An 18,894-nucleotide genomic window follows, 5' to 3' on the forward strand; every position below is an offset into this window, starting at 1 on the left:
CATCAAAGCTAGCTTGAGGAACAATGGCAGTGAAGCTATGGCAGCGGGGACAGTTGCATAAGCAAGCCCCGCCCACCTGGGACCCTGACTATATGCTAGGGCAGCAATTGCTTTAATCTGCAGAGTAGAACCTTAGCGTTACAAACACCACAGTTGTTCATAACTGTGAAATGTTCCTACTTGACAGGGCTCGACAAATAATACAATCTACTCTCCCATGGGCGAGTAGATTGTAACCTGGAAGAGCCGGGTTCGGGCGATCTGCACATATGCAGAACCATCTGTGCATGCGCAGATCACCAGACAGCGTGGCTGGTGAGCGGGGATTGCCGTAGTTCAGCGAGCCCTGCTAATTGAACAAAACATAACGATTATGTTTTTTCAAAAGTTTACAATGGAATAATGATTTAAAACATCTTTGAAACTTTACTCTGCAGAAGAAAAATGCTGCTTTTAACTATCTTAATTGAAATTAAACAAGCACAAACATAGTTTTTTTATATTGCCCAATCTTTCTAAAACTTTTCCTTTTTATTTTTTTAGGGGTTTACATTTTAGCACAGCACTGTACTATAATTTCTTTGGGGGGGGGAGGGGGAGATTCTCTGCTGCTGCCCAACTGCATACTTCTGATTCTGAATGAGGTGTATGATTGATCGGTCAGTACACAATGCTGTCTTGGTTCCACTGTTGTTGTTACTCCAGTTAGCTTTGATTTAGTAGATGGAAGCTAGCTCAAGTATGATCAAAAGTGTTAGTCATGCCTCCCAATTGCAGTTTAGGCATACCCTATGACAAAGGTGAAAAAATCCACCAGACCTCTGCGAGTTTGATTTTTGGAAGGAAAAAATTCCTTCCTGATCCCAAAAATGACTATTGGTCTAATAACAGTATCCTAAAATCATAGTTTGTAAAGCAACATACTAAATATTCTTTGAGTAGTGACCCTGTGGGTGCTCCACTCTAGGTGAAGGGTTGCTCTGAGCCGCAGATCGGAGCTTTGTACAGCAGTTTCCCCCCGTTGAGCCACGCGTGCCCAGGAGGCGTCTCGAGCCCTTCCCGCCTCCTGAGGAGCACAGCTCAACCCCCTCCCTTTCAGTTCCTCTTTAACTGCCCTCATCAGCGGACGGAGCAAACAGGAGCTCCCTGTCAGACTCTCTGACTACTCTCCCTCTAGCTAGTTTAGGCATAATTGTTTCCCCTGTTATATTCCAAGTTAGCTTTTCCTTGTTTCTTTCTCCCCCTCAAAAAAAAAAAAAACCACACCCAACCCCTAGTAATAGGAATAATAGACTTAACAAAATCCCCCCTCAGGGGGGCTTGAACCTGCTTCAAACCGGGACTCTGATGAACCAGTGTTCTCCTGGCTGTTCAACACAGGAAAGAAAGAAAAGAGATTTAAAAACAAAAAAAACCAACACACGGAGACAGACGACAACAACAATAACAGATAAATAAATAAATAGAACAAGCTCAAGGAGGAGAGAACCAGCCATGTCCAGCTCCTCAGGCTTTAAAAAATGCGATCAATGCTGGGATCCTATGCCGGCTTCAGATGGCCATTCAAAGTGCATTCACTGTTTGGGGGAAACTCACTCTCCCCACAGCTGCACTCATTGCAATTCACTCACGGCGAGAACCAGAAAGGACCGAGAGCTCCGCCTGAGAATGATTTTATTCGAAAAGGCTTTACAGCCCGCTGGGGAACAGGCTACAGCGCGGCAAGAGCCTCCCCACCCTCCAGGAGTGAACTGAGAGGCAGACCCTCACCATGCCGCTGCCTTCCAGCCTCTTCCTCTCCAAAATATAGAGGAGACGCACACCACAGTGGGAGGACCCCCGCCACGAAGGCTTCAGGGCGATCCTCTCACTCCGCACCGGCATTGGGGCGCACTACAGCTGAGCGGCCCTGGGAGTGCTACAGGCAGCCGGCACAGCAAGAAAAGCTGGCGCCGATTCAAACCGTGGCGCTGCTTCAAGCCTCAGCAGCGCCGAAAGCCTCAGCACAGCTTAAAGCTGTGGTGCCGATTAAATCCACGGCGCCGCAGCAAAATGAGGTCCAGCCCGCTAAGCGGCTGGCACCAGCTACAGCTAAGCAGCATGATGCTGCACTGACGCTGCCAGCACAGCCAGACAAGCAGCCAGATGAGGCTGCTAGTGATCAGCCCTAGCAGGAAACTGACTAACACAGCAGGCATCACTGTCGGTGCCTGCCTTCTACGTCTTACTCCCCTGAGAGGTCTCCATCAAGGCAATCCCCTCCCAGGTCTATGTCACCTTTATCCTTTCAAGACACTCCTCTTCCTGAGGATGACCGTCACACGGTCTATTCCTCGCGACATGCATCACCTAGGAAGTCTCGCTCCCATCATTACAGGGCTCCACTACAACAAAGCCCATGGCACCCATACGGCCTTACCCACCCCCACCTTATTCACCACAATGGGGACCCTGGGAACACTGGGAGCCATACGGATGCTGCTCCACAGCTCGCTTCACTCCATCCCGGAGAAGCTTGCCTCGGCCACAGCCCCTACCTCCAGCAAGTCTTTCGGAGGAAGAGGCGGAACGAATCTCAGACAATGAATCAGACATTCATTCAATAAATGTCACACATCTGATGCCCTCGATGCACAACCAGATGATGCTGTAGTACCATCAGACTCTGGAGCAATTGACAATCTAAAACAGTTCCAGGAACTATTCAAGAGAGTATCGACAAGCCAGAACGTCTCCCTGCAAGAGGTGCAGAAGAAACAATACCAATTGCTAAAAAATCTCCATCCTACACTACATATCAAGATTGCCCTGCCTATAGATGAGGCAATAATGGAGACCTCGGAAGACCTGTGGAAAACACCCGCATCCATTCAACCAACTAATAAGAAAATCGACAGAAAGTACTTTGTCCCCTCAAAAGACGACGACTTTCTCTTCACACACCCACAACCTAATTCATTAGTCGTAGACTCAGCACAACAACGTGCAAAGCTCCCACAATACAGGATGGGCAACGCAGACAAAGACCACAAAAAGTTGGACTCCTTTGGCAAGAAAGTATACTACTCTTCCACCCTACAACTCAGAATATCGAATTACTCTGCTCTCTTAACAAATCATGACTTTGACAATTACTTGAAACTGGGAGAACTGATGCCACATCTCCCTGAGTCCAAAAGTTCCATTTTGAAAGCAATTGTTCATGAGGGCCATATGATTGCCCGCAGCGCTCTCCGAACCGCAATGGATGTTGCTGACACCGCAGCCTGAGTTACAACTACAGCGGTGGTGAAGTGTAGAGCTTCTTGGCTCCAGTTGTCTGGAGTTCCCCGCGAACTCCAGCCCAAAGTGGAAGACTTGCCATTTGACAAGCAAAAGCTATTTGCAGCTACTACGGACGAAATGCTCCATAACAGCAAAAATTTTAAGTCCACACTTCGCACGTTGGGCATGTACATGCCGCCCTACAAACGCACACGATACACCCCATATAACTCATTCAACCGATACCGATATGGGCAATACAATCAACCACAGAGGCCCTATAAGGACATCAGACCAAGACAATGAGGTCCCAGAAGGCGCCCCAACCAGGCCTGCCCACCAACTACCTAACCATCTAAGCAACAAATTTGAAGATTTGGTCGAGGGCCTGCAACACCTCTCTTACGATCTAGCACCAGTTCAACATGGCCATCTATTCACCCACCGTTTGCGGCCATTCCTTCCGCAATGGGAATCCATAACATCGGATCGCTGGGTTCTAGAGATAATTTGAGTGGGCTATTCCATCCCATTTACCTCTATTCCCCCTATCCTTCCCCCTATCCCGTCCCTCTTCAGGGACCACTCTCACGATACCCTTCTAAAACAAAAGATCGATCGACTTCTCATCATCGGAGCTATAGAAAGGGTATCCTGAGAGTTCCACAGGAGAGGGTTTTACTCAAACTATTTCTTAACCGAGAAACGAACAGGGAGTTGGAGACCTGTATTGGACCTCTGCAAACTGAACAAGTTTCTCAAGAAACAGCATTTCAAGATGGTCACTCTCTCCGCAGTCATTCCTGCGCTAGATCAAGGGGACTGGTTTGCAGCCCTCGACCTCCAAGATGCCTATTTCCATATAACCATCCACCCCTCCCACAGACGCTACCTACGCTTTGTGCTCGGACCAGACCACTTCCAGTACAAGGTTCTCCCTTTGTCTCATCAGCTCCGAGGGTATTTTTGAAGGTGGTACTGGCGATCGTAGCTGTGTATCTCAGATGGCAGAATGTCATCATATTCCCCTATCTGGATGACTGCCTTCTAAAGGGATCCTTTAGAAACCACCTCTATGATACATACGACCACAGCCCTCCTCAGTCATCTAGGCCTTCTAATCAACCAAGACAAATCAACTTTGCACCCGGTTCAAGATATAGAGATCATTGGCACACACCTGGACTCAGTTACAGCCCGAGCATACCTACCTCAGCAACGTTTTGCAACTATATAGGAAATAAGCGGGATGCTCAATTCCTACCACCACAGTACTTACTTGCCTCCGACTAATGGGATACATGACTTCCACCACCTACGTAGTCCACCATGCTTGCCTGCACTTTCGATGCTTTCAGCTCTGGGTGGCAACTGTTTACATCCCATCACGACACCCTCGAAACAAAACGGTTACTATCCCAACAAACGTGCTCGCATCCTTACGATGGTGGACAGTGCCAAACAATCTTCTGGCGGGGGTTCCATTCCAACAAATCGAACTCACTATCCAAATCACCACAGATGCTTCCCTGCTCAGCTGGGGGGCGCACATGGATGGTCGCGAAGTTCAAGGCAGATGGTCCCCAAATGAGACACTCTTACATATCAATCTCCTCGCACTGAGGGCAGTAAGGAATGCCTGTGCACGCTTTGCCTCTGACATCGCCAATCATACGGTCTGCATCCTAACGGACAACATCTGCACGATGTTCTACATAAACAGATAGGGCGGTGCCCACTCCCACTCTTTATGCCCGGAGGCTATTCGCCTGTGGAACTCGTGCATCCGCAACCAAGTCACCTTATAGCATCCTACCTGCCCAGGGTGAACAACACCAAAGCGAACTTCCTCAGTCGAAACTTCACCTTAGACCACGAATGGGAGTTACATACGGAGGTCACAAACTCAATTTTCCACCAATGGGGATGGCCATCTATAGACCTCTTTGCTTCTACCCAGAACACCAAATGTCCCCAATTTTGCTCACATGCGGGACTTGGCAAACACTCTCTGGGGGATGCTTTCCTAATCAAATGGACAGCCCCCCCCCCACACACACTATGCCTTTCCCGCCATACCGCTCATCCCAAGAGTTCTACGCAAGGTCCTGAGAGACAAAGCCCTAGTCATCTTGATTGTTCCATCATTGTCTCGCCAAACCTGGTACCCATACCTTCACAGGCTAGCGGTCCAGCCTCCCTACCCGCAACCATACCGGATAGACCTACTATCTCAAGATGATGGCGGAATACTGCATCCACAACTCAGTACCCTGCATCTTCAGGCATGGCTTCTCTCTGGTTCTCAGAGATAGAAGATCGCTGCTCCCAGCGAGTAAAAGACATCCTATCCTCCATAGCAGGAGGCAGTCTACTCAGAAAACTTACCAACAGAAATGGACACGATTCTGTCACTGCTGTCAGCGAGCCAAAGTGGAGCCCCGTGCCTCCCCACTAAATACCATCCTAGACTACATTCTGGACCTTAAAGCATCAGGACTGTCAATCTCCTCTCTAAGAGTACACCTCTCTGCAATAGCAGCATTTCATACCTCGGTGGATGGCTTCTCCATTTTTAACCATCCTAGCATGAAGAGATTCCTCAAGGGACTCCAGAATGTGTACCCACCATATAAGGCCCCACCCCCCTTTGTGAGACCTAAATCAGATTTTGGACTACCTCACCAGACCTCCTTTTGAACCATTGGCAACAGTACCACTTCCTTTCCTTTTTATGAAAGTCTGTTTCCTCTTAGCCATCACCTCCGTCAGGAGGGTGAGCAAACTCGGAGCATTAATGTCAGAACCTCCTTACACGGTTTTCACGAATGATAGGGTCATGCTTAGACCCCACCCGACGTTTTTGCCGAAGATTTGTACAGAATTCCATCTCAACAAACTGATTGTATTGCCTACCTTTTTCCCAAAACCGCATTCTTCACAGACGCCAGACTGTATACTCTGGACATCCGGAGGGCTCTGGCCTTCTTCCGAGAAAGAACAAAACTATTTTGTAAATCTGAAAGACTTTTTATCTCCATTGCTGAATGAGCCAAAGGGACACCAATATCATCTTAACGAATCTCAAAGTGGATATCAACATGCATAATTAAGTGCCACTCTCTGGACAATAGACCGCTACAGCGCCCACCACAAGCGCATTCCACTCGAGCCACGGCTGCTTCTACAGCCTTTCTGGGCAACGTCCCCTTAAGATACATTTACCGGGCAGCAACATGGTCTTCAGATCATACCTTTGCTAAACATTACGCTATCCTTCCACAGCTCAAGAGCGATTCAGCAGTTGCCACAGCAGAGCTCTCCACTGCCAAACACTGACTCCGGTTCCTTTCAGCCATATATTGAATACTGCTTTGTAGTCACCTAGAGTGGAGCACCCGCGGGGACACTACTCGAAGAAGAAAAGGAGTTACTCACCTCGTGCAGTAATGAGTGTTCTTCGAGATGTGTGTCCCCGTGGGTGCTCCACAACCCTCCCTGCTTCCCCTCTGCTCGGAGTCAAAATTACTCTGGAGGAGATGAGGAACTGAAAGGGAGGGGGTTGAGCCGTGCGCTTCAAGAGGAGGGAAAGGCTCGAGAGGCCTTCTGGGCATGCGTGGCTCAATGGGGGAAACTGCTGTACAAAGCTCCGATCTGCGGCTCAGGGCGACCCTTCACCTAGAGTGGAGCACCCACGGGGGGACACATCTCGAAGAACACTCGTTACTGCATGAGGTGAGTAACTCCCTTTTCATCTTAAACTAGAGGAAAGATAGGAAGTAATTGTAAATATCTGAGCCAGTGGGAAGGTGGCAGATCTGAATAGACATGTGGTAGCAATGCATGCATTTTCACTTCCTTGTCTGCCCAAAATACCCCTTCCATGAAGTGTTGCATCTCCCTATTAAGTGCAGGGGCTAAGGAAAGCAATTGCAAATGACTGAAATGCAGCTTTGTAACTTCAGTTTAGCTTTAATACCCCCTAGTTTTATGGGGTATTTGAAAGAGGACCTGAATGTTTATAATTACAACGTTTATCTTGTGTAGAGTTTTCAGTGGTAATTTTAAATGTGCGTTACAGGTGAAGCTACTTTGTCAAACGTAACAACTAACAAAAAAGCAGGACACATCACTCTGTTAAGGGATAAAATACTTTTTTTCCCTTCTAGGAGTTAAAGGAAAATTATGGGTAGCACTTACTTTAACAAGGCCTCACAAACTGAGCCAGAAGCATATTGTTACCCTTTCGTCTTTCTGTCCTCTCTTCATAGAGGAATAAAACCTCAATTTTAAATCCATACAAGTTATGGAAATGTTCGCATGAAAACTGATTTATTTTCTTTTATAAACCATCATTTATCTTTTTAAGGAAAATCTGTATTTGAGAGAGAGTAATGATTTACTACTTACCCCATGCTTTTGCTTTGAGTGAAAATTGAATTATTAAATTTGTGGATGTGGGAGGGATGATCGTTTGCAACTGTCTTCTATCTAAATGTTTACATTTAGATATAACTTTCTAATTATTGTTATACCTGCTTTACTTATCAACGTGGAATCAAATGGCCTTATTCCTGATTACTAGTAAAAGAAGCCATTTGAGTATAAAAATATTGATATTAATTGTGGAATTAGTTACATGGCAATGCTTCAGCAACTTCTTTACCAGATTCAAAGATAAGAGCCACTTTTCAAAGGTTTCAGAAGAAAATGCACTATTTGACAAGATGAGTTTAAAACTCTAAGAATTATTTTAAATTGTAAAGAAAAACAAAGCATATATTTAAAAAAAATACTTAAAGTAGGATTTTTTCAGAATTTCAGCTATTAAAACCCGATGGAACTAAAAGGATGTCTCAGAAAATGAACTGAATAAAAAGAGTTGAGACTGACTTTAATACCCTAAGAATTTCTTGGTACTAAGACAAAAGCAGTATAACCATAAAGTTGAATATTTACAGCTCAGTTGGGATATGCATTAGCAGATAGCATTTTCAGCTCATGAATATGCAACCAAAACCATCCCATGAAGGTGTTAAGCCAATAAAAGTGTGACAGCAGTTCATATTTGCGTTCTGCCATATCCCTGAAAGTGATGCCTCTTCCACCTTAAATGACAGGAGAAGAGTATCTGAACTGAGATGCCAACTCAGTATTCATCTCAACACACTTAAATATGCCTTAGTTGAATCATCTTGTATTTTTCAAGCATGCAAACAGCAACAAGACAAAGAAGCTGCAATATAACATCTAGAAGAAACAACTTAGTCCACCACTGCTTCTGCAACATGATACATCACTAGGATTCAGCATCATTGGTGAGATCTTTGCTAAAGCATTGCCAAAGGGTTAGACTTAAACTGTTGTTGTAATTGTAATGGGATCCTGAAATACTATTGTAATTTAACAACCCCGCCTGTTAATACTAGTTTTTCAGACTATGTACTCCTGAAAAGGAGACACAAATGAACATGGGTAAATAGAGAAATAGCATGATTTACTTTGTATTCAAAACTCTTAATATTCATTAATTTGCCTGTCTCAAGCCCGGTATTTAAATTAAATTGGTGGATTCATCAGAAATGTGCAATTTCATTTAGTTCATAAATGGCTTCTTTTAAGTAATTTAGTTTTAATACTGTCTTCAGTTTCAAAGGAATTTATTTATAATGGGCAACGGTAAGTCATAGAAGAGATGGCAGCTGAAGTTGTTGGTTTTTGTTTTTGTTTTCCCATCTTTTCCCTTTATCAATATATATTTGTAATTAGTGAGTTGCTTATTTGTGTGGGTTGTAGTGTTTCCTATGGCATGAGAACAAAATCATGTGACTAAAATAGTGTGTCACATCTCTGGACTGGCATTAAGAGAAACAGTTCAGATATATCTTATAATTTTTTCCTGTGTAGAATATATTCTTTCTTTGTAATTCTAAGGATAAAAGTACTTAGTGCCTGACATTTTATAACACTGTTTCCTGCCTAAGATATTGCTCTAGAGTGTTCCACTTTGGAGAATGAACAGGCAGTAGTATTAAAAAGCCACACTCCCCTAAAACAAGCAGCTCAATTTTAGAGAAAACTAGATTAAATCTATAATAATACTACTTTATTCAACAGCCTAATAAGATAACCACATCACCAATAAAACAGCAGTTTTAGTACATTTATTTGCCAGGGTTTCACTTGAGTCTGACCATTAATTTGAATTACAGCAACTAGAAACATAATTTTAAATCGAAGTAAAGATTCAGAATAATACTATAAAATGTGTAGTTAAAAGCTAAATTAGAAGAATTTCTGACTTTAACTATAGTCTTCAGAAATGCAATATTGGAGTGTAACTTTCTTATTAGCAGAATGATATCTCTAAAAATATAATGCTATGCTCTATTTTTCTTAAGGGTTTACTGGATTTGAAGAGTAGGTTTGATCGGTTTCTTCAAGAATCTTTCAATAATGACCGACTATTCAAACAAACTATTGCGGGTGACTTTGAATATTTCCTCAACCTCAACTCTAGGTCTCCAGAGTACCTCTCATTATTTATTGATGATAAACTGAAAAAAGGAGTCAAGGGAGTAAGTACAAGTTCAATTACAAGATTATACTGAATCCATGGAAAACAATAGCAAGTTAAACTAAGCTAGTTGACTGTTTTTACTTTGCACTAGAAGATTTACCTGGTGTTGATCGGGTCTTAATTCCATTAATTTTTGTCTTTCTTCATTTAAATCATTACCCTGGGGTATGGCTGGGGATGAAGAGTTCAGTATGTAGGCTACCCCAGAGAGAGAGGACCCCAGCCTTCTCTCACTGCAGCAGCTTGGGGCCCAGGTGAGAAGCTCCTCTCCATGTCCACTGCAACTCCAGTGGGCACAGTGGGAAAGAGGGTTCATGTCCCCTGGCTGAGGCAGGTTCAGGTTCATCTGTCCCCAGCGAGAGTGAGGAATATAGCAAACTTTGCACTTTTCCTTCACATCCTGTCAAAGGCGATACGAATCAGGAGTGGGGAATCTTCAGCACACCCTGCCTTCCCTAAAGGATGCCTAGAGGGTGGGAGGGTGGGGGGCTGGGGTAGTACCAGATGGGAGTGATGCACACCCACCCTCCGCCAGACCCTTTCACCTTCCTGATGATTCTGTTTCTTTTCTGTATTGCTTTGAGAAGGAATCCCATTCTAGGCACATCCGATTATCCTAGGACAACCAAACCCTTGCCTTGCTTTAAGTTATGATAACAGAGCCAAATTTAATGGTACATTTAGGAGGAATTATTGAACAAACGGACAGTTAAACTCTCTCAAATATATTGTAAATTATATGAATGTGCATGTAATTTAAAAATGCACTCTTATATAGTGTTTGTGTATGTAGTACTTTAAATATGTAAGTGAAAAAATTGCCTGTCACAAAAGTTAAATAGTTAAAATACAAAGGATGAGGAAAAAAAGTAGACTCAAGCATGACAAACAGTTGTTCATTTTCTATATATTTTTTGTCTTAAATTGCAATAAGAGCCAAATTAAAGCAATGCACTTTAGCATGGAAGTGGGGAGTTGTGAGCTAGAGATGGTTCGCAGACAGACTAGTCAAAAGAATTAAATTTGTAGGGTTTTTTTTTAAATTGTTGGTGGATCGTGATTAGAATTACTTTAATATACTATATTATGTAACATAAATATATAATAAACCAAGAGATTTTCCTTTTAAAAATTTACAGCGGACTGAAAGAATGGCCAGTTTTTCAATTTTGGCAGCTTTTTTTCTTCTTTGAAAGAAAATTAAAGCATGACAGTTTGCAAGATAAATCAGAATGGAAAGAAGCACTGACCAGTGTGATCATTTCCAAAGCAAGATGCCTGGATTTTGTAAAACATTTTTTTTCAGGAAATTTTTTATTAGAGCAGCATGTACAGGCAGTCCCCGAGTTACGCGGATCCGACTTATGTCGGATCCGCAGTTACGAACGGGGTTTGCTCCCCGTCTCTCTGGTCTTCTGGAGACCAGCAGACCAGGGAGATGGGGAGCAAAGCCTTTGAGGATGCTGGCAGCGGGACAGCCGCGGCGCGTCTGGGCTGTCCGCTGCCCGCGTGCTCCGCGGCTTTGCTCCACGTCTCCCCAGACCAGGGAGACGGGGAGCAAACCCCGTTTGTAACTGCGGATCCGACATAAGTCGGATCCACGTAACTCGGGGACTGCCTGTACATGCTGCTCTAATTAAAAATTTCCTGAAAAAAAATGTTTTACAAAATCCAGGCATCTTGCTTTGGATGCAACCAACCCAGCAGCACCCCAGTTGCTCTGCCCCGGGCTTCCTGGAATCAGCCGCTGATCAGTTTCAGCAGCAGCTGACTTGGGGATGCCTGGAGTTCTTAAGTTGAATCTGTATGTAAGTCGAAACTGGCGTCCAGATTCAGCCTGTTGAAACTGATCAGAGGCTGATTCCAGGAAGCCCGGGGCAGAGCAACTCTGCCTCGGGCTTCCTGTAGTCAGCCGCTGGTCAATTTCAGCAGCGGCTGAATCTGGACGCCAGTTCCGACTTACATACAGATTCAACTTAAGAACAAACCTGCAGTCCCTATCTTGTACATAACCCGGGGACTGCCTGTACTGAGTATTGCTGACGGCCTTGGTCAGAATGGCTTGCTTTTTATTGTAATAGTTTCCTTTAATGTGTGTTCAGATTCCAAGAAGATGTCAGAGATCCTTATAGTTTACATTTCTTCCAGTGCTTCAGAAATTAAATGATACACTCTGTGTATTATTTTATCCTATGAAATCTGAAAGTTCATGTTACAGTTTGAATCTGTCTTTTAATCCACTTTCTGTGCAATAGACTCAGCAAAATGAGTTGTGAAATAGGATTTCAGTCTTCAATTTAAGATGTCATTTCAGCACTACTGTTTACTTTGTTTGCCGCTTTCATAGATATTTGAATAAAGGATGAGGTTTTTTTACTGTATATATCGCAGTTTCCCCCTGTTGCCTTTTTTTCCCCACATTTTCACACTCCTGGGTTCTCCTCTTTGCATTATGAGACTGCCCTGCCCTTTAATGTTTTTGCTATTACTAGACTCCCATTTCTGCCAGTCTGCAAAAAGAGAGCCTTTAATTTGATAGTATCGTAAGTGTGTGGTGAGAAAATCCTCAAGCATGCAGTAGCTAAATCCAGTTAAGTCAGACATTTTAACATTAAAATGTCCATGTTTTATTGTGGGTTAAAAACTGATGTAAAGGCCTGTCTACACTTAAAACTTGAATGTGGACACTACAGATGCCATGCAGTGTAATTGTCCTTTGGAATAGGAATCCGTCTCCTTGGAAGGTGGAAGAATTCTTCCATTGACCTAGCACTTTGTTAGTAGAGCCTTGTGTCATCTTACCTGCACTGTGCAGGAGTGCATTTTTTATATACCTGCCCTATGTAGTTCAAGTGACAGTTTTTATTGTAGAGCAGGCCTAACTGTGTTCTGGGTACTTTCCTGGGTTGTTTCACAGTAAAATTTATTCTAACATGGGTTGGTTGAGAGTGCTGGCTGTAGATTACTTTTGTTTGTATAATAAACTTGTATGCAGAGACTAAATATAGCAAATTTAATTTTCTTTATAGCTAACAGAGCAAGAAGTAGAGACTATATTGGATAAGGCCATGGTTCTATTTAGGTTTATGCAAGAGAAAGATGTTTTTGAACGTTACTATAAACAGCACTTGGCAAGAAGGCTTCTTACAAATAAGAGTGTTTCAGATGACTCTGAGAAAAATATGATATCCAAATTAAAGGTAAGATGGCTACCTGCACACAACTTAATCTCCTTCAAACTGTTCTTAAATTGAGATTTAGTTCTTTATTTCTTTTTCTTTTAGTAATCCATTTTGTACCAACTAAATATTTATAATACATATTTTAAATGTCACTTTAGTGTTTTCTGTATTATAAACTTTAATCAGATTTATTTCTATATATTAAAGGGTATCTGTCAGATAAAAAAACAATACAAAGTAGTATTGAATGTCCCACATGCGATAAGGGGGCATTTTAGAATATTGAACTTTTTGGGGGATGGGATGTGGCTTTAAGAAAAACTGACTCCAGTAAGCCAATGTGATCTAGTGGTTTGAAACTAGGCGTTTCAATCTGATCCTACACCTAACTTTTCCACTGACATATTATGTAACTTTGCAAATGATGCTTATCATTTCTTTACCAAAATATCTTCATCTTTTAAATGGTAGTAATACTTAGCCATTGTCACGAGAGTGACGGAAGGGAAGTATATTAGAGTAAATCTCTGTTCCCAGGGTAAACTGGCAAGGGCTAGTCCAGAGCCAGCAGGAATGTGCAAGAATCAATCAGGGAAATTAAGCACCTCGCGCCAATTAAGTGGGTTTCTAGAGTCAAGTAAGCCAAGGCTATTTGGAACATCTGAGTCCAATTAAAGAACCAGTTGAGACTGATTAAAAAGAGCTTCTCTGTAGTTAGTTAGCACACAGGAAACTGAGAGGACAGAGGAAGTTCTGCAGAGGATCTAGGACTGTGGTCACCAACAGGTCGATTGCGAGGCCTTGACCAGTCGATCACGAGGCGTCCTGTGCGCCCTGCCCCCATTTCCCTCCCACCCTCGAAAAGCCCCACTACTTATCTCAAGTGAAAATGGAGGTAGTGTCGGCTTCCAGGGGATGGACAAAAGTCCCGCAGCTTAGCGCCACTTCTGGCGATTCCGGAAGTGCGCTAGCTGCTCTGCCGGGTGTACTGCAGGAGGGAGCATTAGCTCCCTGCACCGCACAGGAGGGGTGAGTCAGCCCTGGGAGAAGCATGCGCGGGGTGGGGGGAGGGGGTCAGCCCCGGGGCAGGTGCACGTGGGGTTTCCCTGCGCCCGGGGGGGGGGGGGCGGCGGCCCTGGGGCAGGTGTGCACAGGACTTCCCTGCACGGGGCGGCGGGGTTGGCGCTGGGGCAAGCATGCATGGGGCTTCCCTGCAATGGGGTGGGAGGTCTGCCCCGGCCAGGCATGTGTGTGCAAGGCTTCCCTGCGCGGGGGCAGGCCCCAGGGCAGGCGCGCACTGGTTTTGCTGGGGGAGGGGGGGGGAATCCTGGGAGGAGGCAGATGCAGGGGACTCTCTGCCTCCACTGGCACCCCACTCCCTAGCCTCCTGTCCCCAGCTACAGAACTCTGTCCCTATTCCCGTCCCCACTCTCTGAACTCTGTCCTCACTGGCACCCTTCCTCAGCTGCAAAACCCTGTCCTCTGCCCTCCCAGCACCCTGTTCCCTCTCCCCTGCCCCGCCACGCCACAAAACTCTGTTCCCACAAAATGTATAATTAATAAATGCTTAATTTTAGATTTAAATAGCATGAATAAAAAACAGACCATTTATTTCATAACTATAAACACATTATTTTAAATATCGTCTAATTTAAAAATAAACTGTTTATCAGAATGTGTAAGTAAGGGCTGGGGATAGCAAGTGATGGACAGGAGGAGAATAGAGAGGGTGGGGCTTCAAGGAAGGGGCGGGGTAGTAGATCTTTGCCTGTTCTGAGATTTAAAAAGTGATCTTGGGTGTAAAAAGGTTGGAGACCACTGATCTAGGAGGAGCAAGCACAAATGAGTAGTAGGAGGGAAGAGCCTGTGATAAGGAAGGTGCAGAGGAAGATGTGGGGAAGTAATCCAGGGGTTTTGTTGCTGTCTCGCCGCTGGTGTTGGAGGCTTTTACAGGCAGCTGTTTTTACCGGTTCCCCTGGGCTGGAACCCGGAGTAGACAGTGGGCTGGGTTTCCCCACCACCCACTTTCCTATCTTCATTCCATATTAGTGGGGAAAGAAAGGGGTTTAGACAGCCCTGTATCATTTTGGGGTCCATCAAGACTCAAGTTTGGTTTCCCTCTATATCTCATGCTGGGCAATGATGTAATTCAACAAACAGCAAGCTGATATCCTAGGTGTTGTGCCTAAATTGTGGGTTGCTGCAAGCCTCTGAGGCAGGTAATCACCTGAAAGCGCAGGACCCACCAAGTTTGAGTAAGAGCTTTGGCACCCTACCTAAAGCACTTTGAGGTCCTTTGGTGAAAGGTTCTCTGGTAAGTACAGAGTATTATTTCTTCTGTATTTATCCTCCTTTCACCCATATGTATTATAGAAGTGATACCACACTGATCTCTAAAAACAAACTTACCCTATAGTTTCCTTCACTTCCTTCACACTTATTAATACCATATTTTTTCTAATTTTTTCAATAATTGCACCATAACCTATAACATCCTTAAAAATCCTCCTAGCTCTAGAGCAAATGAACTTTTTGGATGGATGAATAACATGTTACAATTATGTTTATCAGTGTCACAGTAAATGATAGGTGAATGTTTTATGCTTATGCTGGTGAAGTTTCATGACAGCTTTACAGAACTGTCCTATAAGTTAAGAAATAAGGAAGTTCAAAAGAAGTATTTAGAAAAAGCACAGTAGTATACAGAGAGATGAGAAAAAGCAGACTTATTTATTTGGACAGGCTTCAGTCTTCACATGCAAAAGAGAATTGCTACTTGAAAATGGGCTGGGGTGTAACTAAGCTAAGAAAAGTATAGAACATTTTCTCTCCATGTTTGTCTGAGACAGTCAGTGTCTAACTCCAATGTTTTATGATTTAAGTGTTTGCAGATCCATTTTATAATTATAATAAAGCAAATAATTTCTTTTGGTAGACTGAATGTGGATGCCAATTCACATCTAAACTGGAAGGAATGTTCAGGGATATGAGCATCTCAAACACAACAATGGATGAATTCAGGCAACATCTACAGGCTACAGGGGTAAGGATCATTCATCTTTTTCTTGTGCTTCTATTTTTACCTATGAATGAAACTTACACTACAGCGATTCTGCATTTCTCTTTATTCCCTCACTTCTCTCAACAAAATCAAATTTTAACTTAAAATTTTAACCTTTCAACTTTTTCGTACTTATTCTGAAAATATTTTGATCGTTAGACTTGTTTGAAGCTTGACTGCTTACTTAAAGAATACTAGTTTCAGTGAATAAAGCCCTACTGAATCTTTTGTCAGTTTTCTTCTAAATAGTTGTATGTATTGTCTTACATAAGTAACCCAATTGCAAAACTCTAATTTATGACAAGACATAATGTAATAATTTAAATAAAATTCATTCAGGAATTCAGTTATACAGTGTATTTGCATAGACTAGTGCTCAATAAAAGTAGTAATAATTACAGTCAACATACTGTCTTGTTAATACAACAGTACGTGACAAGATTTGAAAAGCTTTGGAGTTAAACTTATGAACTGTTAAACTGCTTTACCAGCAGGTGGTGTACACTACTTATTAAAGCAAATAGCCAGTACATGCTTAATCATCAGTTAGTATTTGAGCTCTTGAGCTCAACCTTAATGTCAGAGCTTTGTACATCATTTTTAAAGAAATGTTTGTTCAACTCTGCCTACTCTCTTCCTACTGTCTATAAGTTCTTTTTAATTTTTTATGAATTATTTTTTTCAAGGTTTTTTTTTTATCAATGGGTCTTTTAGTTTGTCTCATTTTGGTCAAATTTCTCTCTCTCAGATTTTTGTTTGACTTTTTAATTGGTATGAAGTACCTTGATGTGTTTCAAGGCTACAGATTTGAGTTCCCTCTTGGGAGTCAAAATTTTATGAGCTCCATCTACTTTGGTGCACATCCAACAGAATTAGTTCTATGGCAGCACTTGGACAAACGTTTTTTCAATTTTTATGCAAAGATTTGATAGTACTGTGTTGGGTGTCGCACATAACATTGTTACTGTAGATAGTAGACAAGCACCAGCTCCCGCAAAGCTGCCTGCTCCCCCACCCAGTATGCTGATACCTATGATAGAGAGGCAGCAGCGTGAGAGATGAGAGGGGCAGGTAGGAGTTGGTACATGTGGGAAAGTGGCTTTCAGACTGGCTCATTCCCCACCCCCTTCCCCTCCTGCCTCTGATATAGATGCAGCTATGAGGGGGAGATGAGCTGGCTTTAAAACCCACTCTCTGCAAGCACTGGCTCCAGCTCCCAATCACCCCCCCCCCCAGCATGTAATGTGTAGTAGATAAAGATTTACACAAACACATTTTGACATCCTTCATCAGTACATTTATACATTATTAAAAAGCATTGCGGGCATTGTTCCGTTCATTTATTCACCTCAGCAAAATAAAAGGAGACACTCACTACAATATATCTCGCATAGTTCTGCAAATTCTCTGGTTCGGTACCGATCAGGTCCCGTTGGGTGGGTGTGTGTGTGTGTGTGTGTGTGTGTGTGTGTGTGTTAATGCCATATTGTTGCAGCCTCGTTTCTGTGTTACTGTAGATGAAGAGGTGAATTTAAATAGCTTGTGCCAAAGAATAACAGCAGCAATTAATTTAACTTTCCCCTGTAGCATAAATTTCCTGTGGATACTCCACAGGTGCTTCTGCGGTCTGAGATAAGTTTACTGTGTCTTGCCTCAATAGATCTTGCATTGCAAATAGCCTTTACTTATCTCAAGCACACATTTCATACGTAGCCCTGGTAGAACTTCCCCAGAGTGAACACTCACCAGCCTGCTGTTTTGAGCCTAGCACAGGGGACCTAAGCTTCTTGGGTCCCAGTAGACTGAACCCTTTTTTCTATTGACCTCTCTTGCATGTTTCCTAGGAACAGATTCTGTCTGCTATCCCTTCATGGAAGTGGGGCCTTGCAGCCCAGCTTTGCTATATTCTCAGGATCAGTGCTGATTCCTCAGATTCTTCAAGTGTTCCACTTTGGGTGTTTTCGGCACCACTACACCTTTAGTTGGAGATTTAAGACAGCAGTGCCCTTGGTCAGCTGCACACGTGAGCAGCCGGCACATACAATTTGTATTGGCTACTGCATGTGCGCAGCTAACCAACCCCTCAGTTCCTTCTCTGCCACTGTCAGCCATAGCTGAAACCTGCAGTTGCCCTGCATACTCTTTGAAAATGTTTTGAATGTATTAAGATAGATTAGTTCTGTAGTTAGTTATTTATAAGTTACAAGTTAGTAGGTAAGTGTTGCAGTTGTTCAAATAAAAGTTCTTTACGTAGTCAGCAAACCATTTTTTAATGTCGTCTAATGACATTTCTGGTTCACCAGGCTTTAAGCGGTGTCTGACATGTAGGTTGTCAATACCCATATTGGATAGCCGTGCTTAGTGTGTGCAGTGCCTCGGGCAGGGACACTCAACGGACAAGTGCCCTCACCGCAAGAAATTGACTGAGAGAACCAGAAAGGCCAAGAACCCAGCTTAAACTTATGTCAGTGATTAAAGTAGTACAGCCCACGTCCAACCCTGAACACTGCTCGCCACCCAGGCAGCTTTTGCCTGTTGTGAGCTCTGAGAAGTCAGCTTCCTTGGCGTGAGACCCTCAGATAATTTGGCTGATCAAACCAAAAAGTGCTCTCATTCAAACTCTAGGGGCGAGTCTCCTGAGGAAAAATCGCTCAAATTCAGAGAAATCAACCTCAGCACCTGTAGCACACAAGGCACCGAACAGCAAGGTTCCGGGTATGTCCAGTACTGAGACTGTCAAAGAGGCAAAAGACCAAACTCAGTGTAGGTCTAAGGGTATGTCTAGACTACAGGGTTTTGTCGACAGA

At 43.4% G+C, this 18,894-nt stretch overlaps 1 protein-coding gene across 1 annotated transcript in view; it reads left to right on the forward strand.

The window, feature by feature from the left end:
- CUL3 (cullin 3) overlaps window positions 1-18,894 on the forward strand; it is a 105,314-nt gene that overhangs the window by 61,529 nt on the left and 24,891 nt on the right. The window contains exons 8-10 of the mRNA XM_075937566.2: window positions 9,666-9,842; window positions 12,874-13,044; window positions 15,962-16,069. Of these exons, the coding sequence (XP_075793681.1) occupies window positions 9,666-9,842; window positions 12,874-13,044; window positions 15,962-16,069 (456 nt within the window). The remainder of the gene's footprint in view (window positions 1-9,665; window positions 9,843-12,873; window positions 13,045-15,961; window positions 16,070-18,894) is intronic.

The sequence above is a fragment of the Pelodiscus sinensis genome, chromosome 10, assembly GCF_052426305.1.
Source record: "Pelodiscus sinensis isolate ZL-2025 chromosome 10, ASM5242630v1, whole genome shotgun sequence".
NCBI lineage: Eukaryota > Metazoa > Chordata > Testudines > Trionychidae > Pelodiscus > Pelodiscus sinensis.